This window comes from Neolamprologus brichardi, chromosome 16 (assembly GCF_056152115.1).
Source record: "Neolamprologus brichardi isolate AB-2024 chromosome 16, ASM5615211v1, whole genome shotgun sequence".
NCBI classification, from domain to species: Eukaryota; Metazoa; Chordata; class Actinopteri; order Cichliformes; family Cichlidae; genus Neolamprologus; species Neolamprologus brichardi.
This window is the reverse complement of record NC_142119.1, coordinates 34,918,294-34,932,925: the sequence shown is the minus strand read 5'-3', so window position 1 is coordinate 34,932,925 and position 14,632 is coordinate 34,918,294. Positions and strand designations below refer to the sequence as shown.

Genomic DNA, 14,632 nt, shown 5'->3' with positions numbered 1-14,632 from the left:
CATCCATTATCAGCCCGTTTCAGTTTAAGCGATGTTTTCAATAAATTGAGTGCTGAAAAAAAAATGTTTTGTATCACTAACATTTCTTCTTGTTGCATGTTGAAGCTCGAGTTCGAACCTTGTTAAAAACCAACCATGCAAAATATGATTTTCATGCCATTTTTCAAGTGGTCTTAAACTTTTGATTGGGACTGTACCAGATTATTGTCGAAGTGATGAAATACTTGTTGATGGAGGAAAGCTGGAACATGGACTTGATGTAGGGTTTTATGGGGTAGCTGAACTACGTTGTAAACCTTATCTTCCACAAGAATGATGTTTGAGGTAGAATTTTCTTTCATTTTACTCTTTTCCACAATTTTGTCATATAGATTTTGGACAACACAAATATTCCTGGTGAGTTTTCTAAATGTCCTCAGCAGTGATTTTCAGAAGGGTAGTGTTTTTTTTGGAACAGAGTACCATAGCTCTGTGACTCATCCATATAAGCTCTAGAAAGATCAGTCATGATGGTCATGGCATAGTGTTAAACCTGCCTTTTTTGTATTCCGCCGTAAAAGACAACTCCTGGTGGCAAAGAGCCCAACAAATTAACCTTGTACTGGGTTTATGAGTTTTAAAAATGCAGACAAAAGAAAAATTTTGGGAGACGATGGTAAGATGTCGACCTTCTGGATAGTAGGGTAATTTTTCCAAGGACCAGGTGACAGCAAGACATTCTTGTTCTGTATTGGAGTCGAATTGGTTGAGCCAGCACTGAACCCAATACTACGTCACTGGTCCTGCATAGACAATGATGGGTGACCTGGTAACCCCAACCCTGGTACAGTTTAACACCTGGGAGTTTCTTTATGCTTCTGGGATTCAGTGGTTCTGTGAGCTGTGAGAACTGGGGCAGAAATTGTTGGTACCACTCATGCCCAGTGTTGGGTGTAACGCGTTACTGTAATTAAATTACTTTTCCAGTGAAAAAGTAGAGTAACTGATTACTGTTCATTTTAAGTATTTTAATTACAGTTACTTACAATGTACTTGCGTTACATTGTAAAATAATTAAACTAGCTGAATATCAATAATTTATCTTCTAAACGTAGAAGTAAACTCTGCTGCTTTAACATTGCTGTAGTGCAGCTGTGCGTCATTTCGCGCCAGTTTGCTGCACAGTCGTATTCTAAAGCAGAAGATGTCGGACTCGGCTGAAGCGAGTGGCTGTTTTATGACGTGGACATATTCCCGTCTCTTCACTTTTCTGAAACAAGTAGACAAGAACATTACAGTAATATGTAAGCTATGTCCTGGGGAGAAAAAACTATGGGCTGCTGTTAATAGCAGGAGTAATCTACTGAAGCGCCCGACACGAGAGCATAGACGAACACTTCTGAGTGATCCTTGTTCATCATCCATGGATATCACCGCAGCAACTGCTGCTAAGCAGCAAAACCTGATTTCACTTCAGCAGCACAGAAGGCGTCTGAAGGTGAGCTTAAAAAATGATTGCAGACTACACTGTGGAAGAGATGCTGCCACTCTGTACTGTAGAGTCTCCGTCTTTAAAAAATGATTTATTATTTAAAGAGTTTAATTTCTATTGTTTGTCCACTCAAGGTTTGGAGGGATTTTAAAAAGTATTTAGTACTTATTGAGTAAGTTACTTTTCAGACACAGTAATTAGATAAGTATTTTAAATACAATATTGATTAAGTAATTAGTAATTAATTACTTTTTTAAAGTAACTTACCCAACACTGCTCATGCCATTCCCAGGAACACCTGCAGCTACTTTATGTTTCAAGGATAAAGGAAATCTTTTTTTCCAGGATTGTTCAGGATCCACTTCCACCCCTGAAGAAGAAACTTCGGCTGTGTCCCAATTCAGGGTCTGCAGCCTCAACGATCCTCAAGGGCCGCGTACTCAAAGACCGCTAAGGCCGGAAGTGCGAGGCTTGTGAAATGGGACGGTCTAGCCTCCGTCGCGCTGCCCAGGTTGCCTAGCAACCATGATACTAACAGCTGGAAACGTTTCATACAGCTTTGTTTGACAGAAATGAAGGAGAAAATCTTTTGTTTGTTTGTTTGTTTCTACATGAGCTTTGATCATTCTCTGATTAAGCTCAGCTATTGAACGGCGTATATTTTAAAGTAAAGGCTTTAAAACCAAGTTAGTACAAACGTCACTAATGTCACATGACTTTGCCGACATGTGGCCAACAGTAATGTTTTAATGTTCTTCGTTATTAAACATTTGCACATAAATAAGTGACATAATATTCAGTACTTACTTAAAGTTTACTCTTCGGCGCCCCTCATCCACCGTTTTTTTTGGCAAAATTATCCACACCCACCGCTGCGCTATGCATTCTGGGATATGTTGGGCCACGAAGTCTACACCGCCACATCCTTAAAATGAAGGACGCATTTGAGGGCCGTGTCACTACCCGATCCGTACCGGAAACCCGATCGGTACCCCGCATGTGCGAAAGGTGTCTACTTCCGGTCGAAGTGTTTTACGATAGTTACAGGTTAGAGTATCTGTTAAGAATAACAAGTATCTCTTAAAATGTTTCCGATAATGAAACATTTAATATAATGTAGAGAAAAACAAAAAAATAAAAAGATAGTGACAGATCAGGAGAGTGATGATGATGTCCGCTATCACTGTCAATTGCCAGTAAACACTTCATCTGGCTGCTGAATCTTCACGTGACACATTACAAAGTCTGTATTATTAACTCTGTCATTAGGCACCATTCTTCTTATTTTACGGCGCTGTTGTTCAATCGGGGGACGCTCTCTGTTGAGGAGAAAAGCAAAAATTTGTTGCGGATACGGATTATCCATTGTTTAAATGTCCCGGTAGTCGAAAAGGAGGCAGAGCTGTTGAGAAATGCTAGGAGCTAACTGGGCGCTAACCGTATCATTCGAATATATTGAATGTCGCAATGTTGGCAAAGAGAGGAAGTAACGTAAGATTTGCGCATGCGGGGTACCGATCGGGTTTCCGGTACGGATCGGGTAGCGACAAGCCGCATTTCGAGCAGCCTTTGAATTGGGACAGCCTTCGTCGCGTTGCTGTGACGTAATCGGCCTTAAAATGCGGCCTTTAAGGCTGCAGACCCTGAACTGGGATACAGCCTGTGTGTCCCAAAAACCTAAGGTAGGTCCAAAAAAATTGTCATTTTGACAGTTAACTTAGCTTCACGCAGTTTATCCAGGACAGCATGGATGTCTGAAGTATACTGTTCCAGAGCGGTGGAGTAGATGATAATGTCATCCCCTTGCAAATCCCCAGAAATATTCCCATCAGTCTCTGGAAGTTAGCGGCTGCTTTCTTGAGTCCAAATGCCGTTACCTCGAACTGATACAAACCAAAGAGACAGATGAAGGCCGTTTGATCTCGACTTTCCTCGTCTATTTTCACTTATCAGTAACCAAGTCAAGTCAAGTCAAGTCATCTTTATTTATATAGTACATTTAAAAGACATCAAGTGTCGGCCAAAGTGCTGAACAGAGGGATAATATAATAAAATAATTCAAATAGAAAGAAAACTTTTTTTTTAATTTAAAAAATTGGTTTTATTCAAAACCAATAACTACAGTCAATACTGCTTGCTATTCTCCTTTTTATGTGCCCGTTTGCTTGCCAAGGAGGTTCGACAATGAGCTGCCTCTTCGGGGGTGCCAATCAGGTTTCTCTGCAGACACATAAGATGAACCCTAGTTTCTTTTGCAAACCATGCACAAGGGATGCTTGAGCTCTTTCAGACCACTCTAAACATTAAACGAAATCCAGCTCAATATACTTTGTAACCACCAAGCGATTTATTTAACACTGAAGTTCTCAGCTCATAATGTAGCGAAGGTGATGGGTTTTTTTTCAGTGTTTTTAAAGGAGGGAAACCTTCCTCCAAACGGACAGAGCAGTGGAGCCGCCAAGGGAAAGCACACGAATTAAAAGCTGTATAATAAAATATAATTTATTATATTTAAACGGTTAAAAATGTACAATGAATTAAAACAACCCTGGCCAGGGGACAACACAATAAAAATCAATAAAACACAACATTAAAAGTCCAGTGGCGTCCGCCACGGTATAAGAGTCACGAAGAATTAAATCCAGTGAAGCGGTGCAGAAGGGAAACCCGGCGGCGTCCTCGTCTTCCTCTCCACGTTCTGCGCCCCGGTGCGCTAAAGAAAGGGAGGCAGCGGCAGTCACTACTCTTTTAGGCAGCTTTCATTCATTAAAGGGGACAAGATAAAAGACTTACCCCGGGTGGGCAGAGCTCTCAACTGTGCCCGCCGCTTCTTTATAACCGCCAATCGGCACCAGCCCGCCCCGCCGCCTCTAATTTCCCGCAGACGCGTAATCTGGCCTCCTGTTGCTGCAGCAGTCGAACCGCTCGCTCTGCATCCCTGTTTGCTGGTGCTGTATCCTCCTGCCCCCTGAACGCCAAACTCCACCAGTCCTATGTGTCACTGAGCACTCTCTGTAAATTACCACTCCCTCCTTTTCCTCTCAGGTGTGTCCAATTAGTAAAATGGGAAAAAGGGCGGAGTCTCTCCAGGACAAATTGACAGATGCAACCAAAACATGCAATATCAAAAATAAATAAACACACTTTAAATTAGAACACAGCAAAGCAAAACAACATCCGTCCTTCCCTGGATGACAATAACAGCCTCATAAATCTCAGTAAACAACACGAAACAAACAAACCAACAAAAGATTTTCAGTCTGGGTTCCCTGTCAATACCTACATAAACTCCTCTTCAGATGTCTCACCATGAAGCTCCACCAGGAAGTGGAGATTCCGTAGAATAGTTTGTAATTCTTCCCATTGTTTAAAATCTTCATAACAATAACCTTTTCAATCCGCCATGTGTAGACACAGGGAAGACATATGGCACCGAGCTGAAATGAAACATTTAGGTGCAGTGCACCAATCCAACCGTCACACACTGTGTGCCCATATGCTTTTTTATATACATTTGACCAAACTTCTGCGTAAGTCTCTAGATGCATTTGACCCAGTTTTGTGTTTTTTTGGTCAAGTTTATTCTGTGAATTATGGTCTTCTGTTTGTATTAAATTTCATAGTTGTTAAGTCTCTGTGTTCCCTCCCTGTTGTCTGTGCATACCTGTTGTATTTCCTATTTTACTTTGATAGTGTCACAATGGCCACGGGCCGATAGCAGATGACCACAACAGAGACGGCTCAAGGTTTTGCAGCGTTTATTATTTAGTCAACAAGTGAATATGTGGCAGGGTGTCGCTAACGATGTAACCGTGTGACGGTGGGGGAGAACGGGGATCTAGCAGGTTGCGTCTGGGAAGAAACGAGAACAGGGTTAAGAAGGCGGCAGGTGAAGGGTATCCAAGCAGAGGTGAAACTGACTGATAGCGCTTACTGGTGACCGGCGTGAAGCTCGCTTTGAGGGAGAGGCAGCGATAGTCCAGGGGAGTCATGGAGAGGCTGGTACACCTGAGTTCTGCTGAGTCCAAGGTGGTGAGTGAGGCTGGAGGGCAGGCAGGCGAGGGTCCTTGTATTTTTCCTGAATATGAAGATGATCCACGGAGAGCTGAGGTTGAGGGTGATAGCAAAGAAGGTCCAGGGAATCTGAAGCGCATGAAACCAAAGTTAACAAGGAAAAAGTGGCAAGAGCGTAAAAAGCCGTAGAGTCAATACCAACGTGAGGTCGTTGACAAACTGGCGGTGAGGGAGAGTCTGAGGGGGCCTTAAATCCTCAACCTGATTGCCCTGAATCAGTCTCAGGTGTGCAGGACTGCAGCAGGGATGATGGCTCCGCCCAGGGGTGGAGACCAAGGAACTCAGGTGCCTGATGGAATTTTCCAGTCGAGTCTCCAGATCCTGACCATTGACTGTAGAAAACATGGACGACGAGACAGTTCCCCAAAAATGAAGCCAAAACGTCTCTATCGTCCCCTGGTGGCTGCAGTATAGGTCATAAACCCCGCCTCCTCCATGTTAGCGGATGGGACTGGGGTCAGACTAAAATAAATTAATTCTCCTCAGATAATTTTTTTCCAAAGATTCTTTCTTTTGTTTTCAATAGTTCTCATCACGCTGATTGATGTTCAAGGGGTCTCCTCCTTTCCCATAAGTTTGATTCTAATTCCTACCGCGGTGATGTTAAATTGTTGTGAAACGTCATCATAAGAGCTTTGACTGACAGCTGCAGTCACGGAGAAACTTGCGTATCTCTGTCCGGGAATAGCAGATAGAGCGTAGGCTCTGAGAGGAGGGCCAGCGTTTCTACGAAAACACGACCGAGTGTTTTAACCTGACAGCCTGAGGTGTTCTTCAGTTAACTGGACTACCCGACAGAAGAACCCGAGGCCCCGCTGCACTTTTTCGGTAAGTTAAACGTGTTTGTAAGCTAATCCGTAACTACTGTCCTTAGCTAGCTCCTGAGACCTAGCTAGCTAAGATGAGCAACAAGCAACAAGCCTCCAACACAGTGCGTATGCTAGCGGCTAATCTAACTAACGAATTAATAACAGAGTGATTTTAGAACTATAAGATGATGAGCTGTGTGTCTTTTTTATAACAGTGACATGGTTGTATTTACCTTAATTAAACGAGTCGTCAGTCGCGGTAAACCAGCAAAAAAACTCGAGCAGCCGGGCTACGTAAAAAGTGTAGGGGGGCATGTTTGCGGTCACGTCCAGCGGGTGTGTGGGCGGGAGCGTTACACAGTCGCTCCACCTCAAGTCACTACTGCGCAGACTCTGGCTCCAAATTTGCAAGATGGCAGCCTCCACAAGCGGGGTATTTTGGCTTCATTTTTGCACAATGGTAGGAGGCGGGGTCACGTCGTCCATGTTTTCTACAGTCAATGATCCTGACAGATAGTCCCTGTCCTGTGTAGAGTGTGTCTGGTTTTGCTTCTCCTTGTCTCGTCAGCTCTGATTTGTGCTGTGTTTCCCTCCGGTCTCCCATTCCTGGATTGCTCCTGTGTGTATACAAGTTTCTCCCTGCATGTCATTCTGTGAGTTCCGGTTTCTGATTCATTTGTAGGTTTTCCCAATTTAAGTTTTTCGTAGTTCCTGTTGTTCCCATCGCCACGTCAGTCTGTCTCCTCACCTCGTGAAAATAAAGTTTGCTCACACCCAAGCCAGTACCTGCGTTTGACTCTCACAAACTCCACACGTTTGCTACTGCATCTGTGACAAAATGTGTATTTATCCATTAAATAATTCTGAAGACTGAACAGCAGGAACCACAATGGAGAAAGGATTAAATAAAATTCAGGGAATAAACTATAAAGATAACTACAGGCAGAAACAAAAATGCAAAAGGTGATAAAAATAAAACTAAGATTCCCTAAAAGTTGTTCTCTATCATATCGAGACTATCTCTCCACGCCGTTACATATTCCATATGTACGGGGTATGACGCCCTCCTTGGTCGTGGCACAGCCGTCCTCCACCGCCCCCTCCCTCCTGACATCTCTTGGAGCCAGGTCACCCAGCCCCCCTCCCTATCTACAGAGCAGCACAGGGTGGCTTGATCAGCCCTGGGGGTGGACACTTGGGTTATCGCCTGCAGTTTTGCCGCAGACTCCCTGTAACTACCGTCCCGACCGTCACCTCTGTGGGCGACCCAGACAGGCCCTGGTGCAGCGGAAGGAACTGGTGACACTTCTGGCAAAGAGAGCCATACAGGAGGTAGACACTGGGGACCGCCAAACGGGGCTTTTCTCCCACCGCTTCCTGAAATAACAATTGATGCCTCAGAGGTCCAGAATGGGACGAAAACCCCCGTCCCACTTGGGGACCAGGAAGCAGTGGGAGAAAAGCCCCGCTGCTCCTCGCACCCTGGGATACTGACGGTCCCCAGGGTGCGTCAGGCCATCAATGCAAGGGATTGATTTACCACGATCAATCTGAAGGATGCTATCAAAACCAGTTCTTTGATATTCTTTTACTGACAGAGAAAGACCCCGACTCAGTGTGGTCAAAGCTCAAAAATCATCTTTATTCTACATTTCCGGAAAAGGAGAGCTGCATACGCTAGCAAGCATCAACAGGTCTAAAGCATTACCAGCCAACTGCGTGTAATATAGTTCTGTTATACGTCACACATGGTCACACATCGTTTCGATCAAAACAACTCCTGCTCTGCACTCTACCAAGTTTCACTTCCTGTCTACATCCTGTTCCTTTGCAACGATGCACGAAGCGTGCAGAGTTTCCTGTCTTAGACAGAACTCTGTCCTTTCACACACGTTATAACTCAACGTGGCGTTTTACTACACTGGCCTCTCTAAAACAATATAAACAGAAAATAAGCACTAAGAATATATATTTATTCTGTAACAATGCCTACTTCCAGATCCCTATCTGTCAGGGGCACTGCCGCTTCCACAGATTCGGGTTTGAGGGGCGGATCTTCGAGATCCATGTCCTCCACTTTGGCATCTCCCTGGCACCCCAAACCTTCACCAGGTGTGTAGACGCAGCCCTTGCTGCTATGAGGCTGCGGGGCCTCAGAATTACCAAATATAAAGCACAAAATCACAACAGCAAGGCGCTTTATATTGTAAGGTAGACCCTACAATAAGACACACCGCTCATTATATCGCACTCCGCTGTGGTCACGTGGCTTTCCGTGGCCCTGGAGCTCCACCCATTTGTAGTAGTTGGGCAACATATGATGCCTGGGACAGTTCAGCCACAACTTAAATCTTTTACTGCTCATACATGCTTGGAACGATCTTGCCACTAAAGTGGACGCTAACGGGATATCATAGCGTTGCTCAAGCACGTTCATCATAGTTTAAACCTTTTGTTTTGCACAACGGAAAATGGCTTCCCGTCTGCAGCTAAACACCCCAGTAGCTTTTATAATAGCTTTAGCCCGGTCAAATTGGGCAGCAAAGGGCTGCTTAAATAACGCAAACTCCTCTGCTATTAGATATTTACAATAAGCAGACCTCAGTGTGAGAAAGAGTCTTTCCAACACTGAAAAAGCACAAAGGCCAACTTTGACATTAAAATGTGTAAAAACAAAAACAAGATATTTACAATAAGCAGACCTCAGTGTGAGAAAGAGTCTTTCCAACACTTAAAAAGCACAGAGGCCAACTTTGACATTAAAAGGTGTAAAAACAAGTACAAAATATTTATAATAAGCAGACCTCAGTGTGAGAAAGAGTCTTTCCAACACTTAAAAAGCACAAAGGCCAACTTTGACATTAAAAGATGTAAAAACAAAAACAAGATATTTACAATAAGCAGACCTCAGTGTGAGAAAGAGTCTTTCCAACACTTAAAAAGCACAGAGGCCAACTTTGACATTAAAAGGTGTAAAAACAAGTACAAAATATTTATAATAAGCAGACCTCAGTGTGAGAAAGAGTCTTTCCAACACTGAAAAAGCACAAAGGCCAACTTTGACATTAAAAGGTGTAAAAACAAGTACAAGATATTTACAATAAGCAGACCTCAGTGTGAGAAAGAGTCTTTCCAACACTTAAAAAGCACAAAGGCCAACTTTGACATTAAAAGATGTAAAAACAAAAACAAGATATTTACAATAAGCAGACCTCAGTGTGAGAAAGAGTCTTTCCAACACTTAAAAAGCACAAAGGCCAACTTTGACATTAAAAGATATAAAAACAAGTACAAGATATTTACAATAAGCAGACCTCAGTGTGAGAAAGAGTCTTTCCAACACTTAAAAAGCACAAAGGCCAACTTTGACATTAAAAGATATAAAAACAAGTACAAGATATTTACAATAAGCAGACCTCAGTGTGAGAAAGAGTCTTTCCAACACTTAAAAAGCACAAAGGCCAACTTTGACATTAAAAGATGTAAAAACAAAAACAAGATATTTACAATAAGCAGACCTCAGTGCAAGAAAGAGTCTTTCCAACACTGAAAAAGCACAAAGGCCAACGTTGACATTAAAAGGTGTAAAAATAAGATAAGTACAAGATATTTACAATAAGCAGACCTCAGTGCAAGAAAGAGTCTTTCCAACACTGAAAAAGCACAAAGGCCAACTTTGACATTAAAAGGTGTAAAAACAAGAACAAGATATTTACAATAAGCAGACCTCAGTGCAAGAAAGAGTCTTTCCAACACTGAAAAAGCACAAAGGCCAACTTTGACATTAAAAGGTGTAAAAATAAGATAAGTACAAGATATTTACAATAAGCAGACCTCAGTGTGAGAAAGAGTCTTTCCAACACTTAAAAAGCACAAAGGCCAACTTTGACATTAAAAGATGTAAAAACAAAAACAAGATATTTAAAATAAGCAGACCTCAGTGTGAGAAAGAGTCTTTCCAACACTGAAAAAGCACAAAGGCCAACTTTGACATTAAAAGGTGTAAAAACAAAAACAAGATATTTACAATAAGCAGACCTCAGTGTGAGAAAGAGTCTTTCCAACACTGAAAAAGCACAAAGGCCAACTTTGACATTAAAAGGTGTAAAAACAAGTACAAGATATTTATAATAAGCAGACCTCAGTGCAAGAAAGAGTCTTTCCAACACTGAAAAAGCACAAAGGCCAACTTTGACATTAAAAGATATAAAAACAAGTACAAGATATTTACAATAAGCAGACCTCAGTGTGAGAAAGAGTCTTTCCAACACTGAAGAAGCACAAAGGCCAACTTTGACATTAAAAGATATAAAAACAAGTACAAGATATTTACAATAAGCAGACCTCAGTGTGAGAAAGAGTCTTTCCAACACTGAAAAAGCACAAAGGCCAACTTTGACATTAAAAGATGTAAAAACAAGTACAAGATATTTATAATAAGCAGACCTCAGTGTGAGAAAGAGTCTTTCCAACACTGAAAAAGCACAAAGGCCAACTTTGACATTAAAAGGTGTAAAAACAAGAACAAGATATTTACAATAAGCAGACCTCAGTGTGAGAAAGAGTCTTTCCAACACTGAAGAAGCACAAAGGCCAACTTTGACATTAAAAGATGTAAAAACAAGTACAAGATATTTACAATAAGCAGACCTCAGTGTGAGAAAGAGTCTTTCCAACACTGAAGAAGCACAAAGGCCAACTTTGACATTAAAAGATATAAAAACAAGTACAAGATATTTACAATAAGCAGACCTCAGTGTGAGAAAGAGTCTTTCCAACACTGAAGAAGCACAAAGGCCAACTTTGACATTAAAAGATATAAAAACAAGTACAAGATATTTACAATAAGCAGACCTCAGTGTGAGAAAGAGTCTTTCCAACACTGAAAAAGCACAGAGGCCAACTTTAACATTAAAAGGTGTAAAAACAAGTACAAGATATTTATAATAAGCAGACCTCAGTGTGAGAAAGAGTCTTTCCAACACTGAAAAAGCACAGAGGCCAACTTTGACATTAAAAGGTGATCAAACAAGTACAAGATATTTATAATAAGCAGACCTCAGTGTGAGAAAGAGTCTTTCCAACACTGAAGAAGCACAAAGGCCAACTTTGACATTAAAAGATATAAAAACAAGTACAAGATATTTATAATAAGCAGACCTTAGTGTGAGAAAGAGTCTTTCCAACACTGAAAAAGCACAAAGGCCAACTTTGACATTAAAAGATATAAAAACAAGTACAAGATATTTATAATAAGCAGACCTTAGTGTGAGAAAGAGTCTTTCCAACACTGAAAAAGCACAGAGGCCAACTTTGACATTAAAAGGTGTAAAAACAAGTACAAGATATTTATAATAAGCAGACCTCAGTGTGAGAAAGAGTCTTTCCAACACTGAAAAAGCACAGAGGCCAACTTTGACATTAAAAGGTGATCAAACAAGTACAAGATATTTATAATAAGCAGACCTCAGTGTGAGAAAGAGTCTTTCCAACACTGAAGAAGCACAAAGGCCAACTTTGACATTAAAAGATATAAAAACAAGTACAAGATATTTACAATAAGCAGACCTCAGTGTGAGAAAGTCTTTCCAACACTGAAAAGCACAAAGGCCAACTTTGACATTAAAAGATATAAAAACAAGTACAAGATATTTACAATAAGCAGACCTCAGTGCAAGAAAGAGTCTTTCCAACACTGAAAAAGCACAAAGGCCAACTTTGACATTAAAAGGTGTAAAAACAAAAACACGATATTTATAATAAGCAGACCTCAGTGTGAGAAAGAGTCTTTCCAACACTGAAGAAGCACAAAGGCCAACTTTGACATTAAAAGGTGATCAAACAAGTACAAGATATTTATAATAAGCAGACCTCAGTGTGAGAAAGAGTCTTTCCAACACTGAAGAAGCACAAAGGCCAACTTTGACATTAAAAGATATAAAAACAAGTACAAGATATTTACAATAAGCAGACCTCAGTGTGAGAAAGTCTTTCCAACACTGAAAAGCACAAAGGCCAACTTTGACATTAAAAGATATAAAAACAAGTACAAGATATTTACAATAAGCAGACCTCAGTGCAAGAAAGAGTCTTTCCAACACTGAAAAAGCACAAAGGCCAACTTTGACATTAAAAGGTGTAAAAACAAAAACACGATATTTATAATAAGCAGACCTCAGTGTGAGAAAGAGTCTTTCCAACACTGAAGAAGCACAAAGGCCAACTTTGACATTAAAAGGTGTAAAAACAAGTACAAGATATTTACAATAAGCAAACCTCAGTGTGAGAAAGAGTCTTTCCAACACTGAAGAAGCACAAAGGCCAACTTTGACATTAAAAGATATAAAAACAAGTACAAGATATTTACAATAAGCAGACCTCAGTGCAAGAAAGAGTCTTTCCAACACTGAAAAAGCACAAAGGCCAACTTTGACATTAAAAGGTGTAAAAACAAAAACACGATATTTATAATAAGCAGACCTCAGTGTGAGAAAGAGTCTTTCCAACACTGAAGAAGCACAAAGGCCAACTTTGACATTAAAAGGTGATCAAACAAGTACAAGATATTTATAATAAGCAGACCTCAGTGTGAGAAAGAGTCTTTCCAACACTGAAGAAGCACAAAGGCCAACTTTGACATTAAAAGGTGCAAAAACAAGTACAAGATATTTACAATAAGCAAACCTCAGTGCAAGAAAGAGTCTTTCCAACACTGAAAAAGCACAAAGGCCAACTTTGACATTAAAAGGTGTAAAAACAAAAACACGATATTTATAATAAGCAGACCTCAGTGTGAGAAAGAGTCTTTCCAACACTGAAAAAGCACAGAGGCCAACTTTGACATTAAAAGGTGTAAAAACAAAAACACGATATTTATAATAAGCAGACCTCAGTGTGAGAAAGAGTCTTTCCAACACTGAAGAAGCACAAAGGCCAACTTTGACATTAAAAGGTGATCAAACAAGTACAAGATATTTATAATAAGCAGACCTCAGTGTGAGAAAGAGTCTTTCCAACACTGAAGAAGCACAAAGGCCAACTTTGACATTAAAAGATATAAAAACAAGTACAAGATATTTACAATAAGCAGACCTCAGTGTGAGAAAGAGTCTTTCCAACACTGAAAAGCACAAAGGCCAACTTTGAAATTAAAGGTGTAAAAACAAGTACAAGATATTTACAATAAGCAGACCTCAGTGCAAGAAAGAGTCTTTCCAACACTGAAAAGCACAAAGGCCAACTTTGACATTAAAAGGTGATCAAACAAGTACAAGATATTTATAATAAGCAGACCTCAGTGTGAGAAAGAGTCTTTCCAACACTGAAGAAGCACAAAGGCCAACTTTGACATTAAATAATATAAAAACAAGTACAAGATATTTACAATAAGCAGACCTCAGTGTGAGAAAGAGTCTTTCCAACACTGAAAAGCACAAAGGCCAACTTTGACATTAAAAGGTGTAAAAACAAGTACAAGATATTTACAATAAGCAAACCTCAGTGCAAGAAAGAGTCTTTCCAACACTGAAGAAGCACAAAGGCCAACTTTGACATTAAAAGATATAAAAACAAGTATAAGATATTTACAATAAGCAGACCTCAGTGTGAGAAAGAGTCTTTCCAACACTGAAAAAGCACAAAGGCCAACTTTGACATTAAAAGGTGTAAAAACAAAAACACGATATTTATAATAAGCAGACCTCAGTGTGAGAAAGAGTCTTTCCAACACTGAAGAAGCACAAAGGCCAACTTTGACATTAAAAGGTGATCAAACAAGTACAAGATATTTACAATAAGCAAACCTCAGTGCGAGAAAGAGTCTTTCCAACACTGAAAAGCACAAAGGCCAACTTTGACATTAAAAGGTGTAAAAACAAGTACAAGATATTTACAATAAGCAGACCTCAGTGCAAGAAAGAGTCTTTCCAACACTGAAAAGCACAGAGGCCAACTTTGACATTAAAAGGTGTAAAAACAAGTACAAGATATTTACAATAAGCAGACCTCAGTGCAAGAAAGAGTCTTTCCAACACTGAAAAGCACAGAGGCCAACTTTGACATTAAAAGGTGTAAAAACAAGTACAAGATATTTACAATAAGCAGACCTCAGTGCAAGAAAGAGTCTTTCCAACACTGAAAAGCACAGAGGCCAACTTTGACATTAAAAGGTGTAAAAACAAGTACAAGATATTTACAATAAGCAGACCTCAGTGCAAGAAAGAGTCTTTCCAACACTGAAAAAGCACAAAGGCCAACTTTGACATTAAAAGGTGATCAA

The 14,632-nt window shown here is 40.4% G+C and overlaps 1 protein-coding gene across 1 annotated transcript; it reads right to left on the bottom strand.

Annotated features, from left to right (window-relative positions):
• Positions 1-3,651: 3,651 nt before the first annotated feature.
• LOC148098345 (uncharacterized) lies at positions 3,652-9,090 on the bottom strand. The gene is made up of 3 exons (XM_087830114.1): positions 5,688-9,090; positions 5,406-5,614; positions 3,652-5,323 (listed from the first exon to the last, which is right to left on the bottom strand). Exons 1-3 carry the CDS (start codon positions 5,888-5,890, stop codon positions 5,310-5,312), a joined length of 426 nt encoding a protein of 141 aa, XP_087686240.1. The 5' UTR covers positions 5,891-9,090; the 3' UTR covers positions 3,652-5,309.
• Positions 9,091-14,632: the final 5,542 nt, after the last annotated feature.

Coding starts and splice junctions, on each gene's coding strand:
- LOC148098345 (XM_087830114.1), bottom strand. CDS start 5,890: ATGTTTTCTACAGTCAATGGTCAGGATCTGGAGACTCGACTGGAAAAT. Junction 5,615..5,687: donor CAGTTTGTCAACGACCTCAC/GTTGGTATTGAC, acceptor CATGCGCTTCAG/ATTCCCTGGACCTTCTTTGC.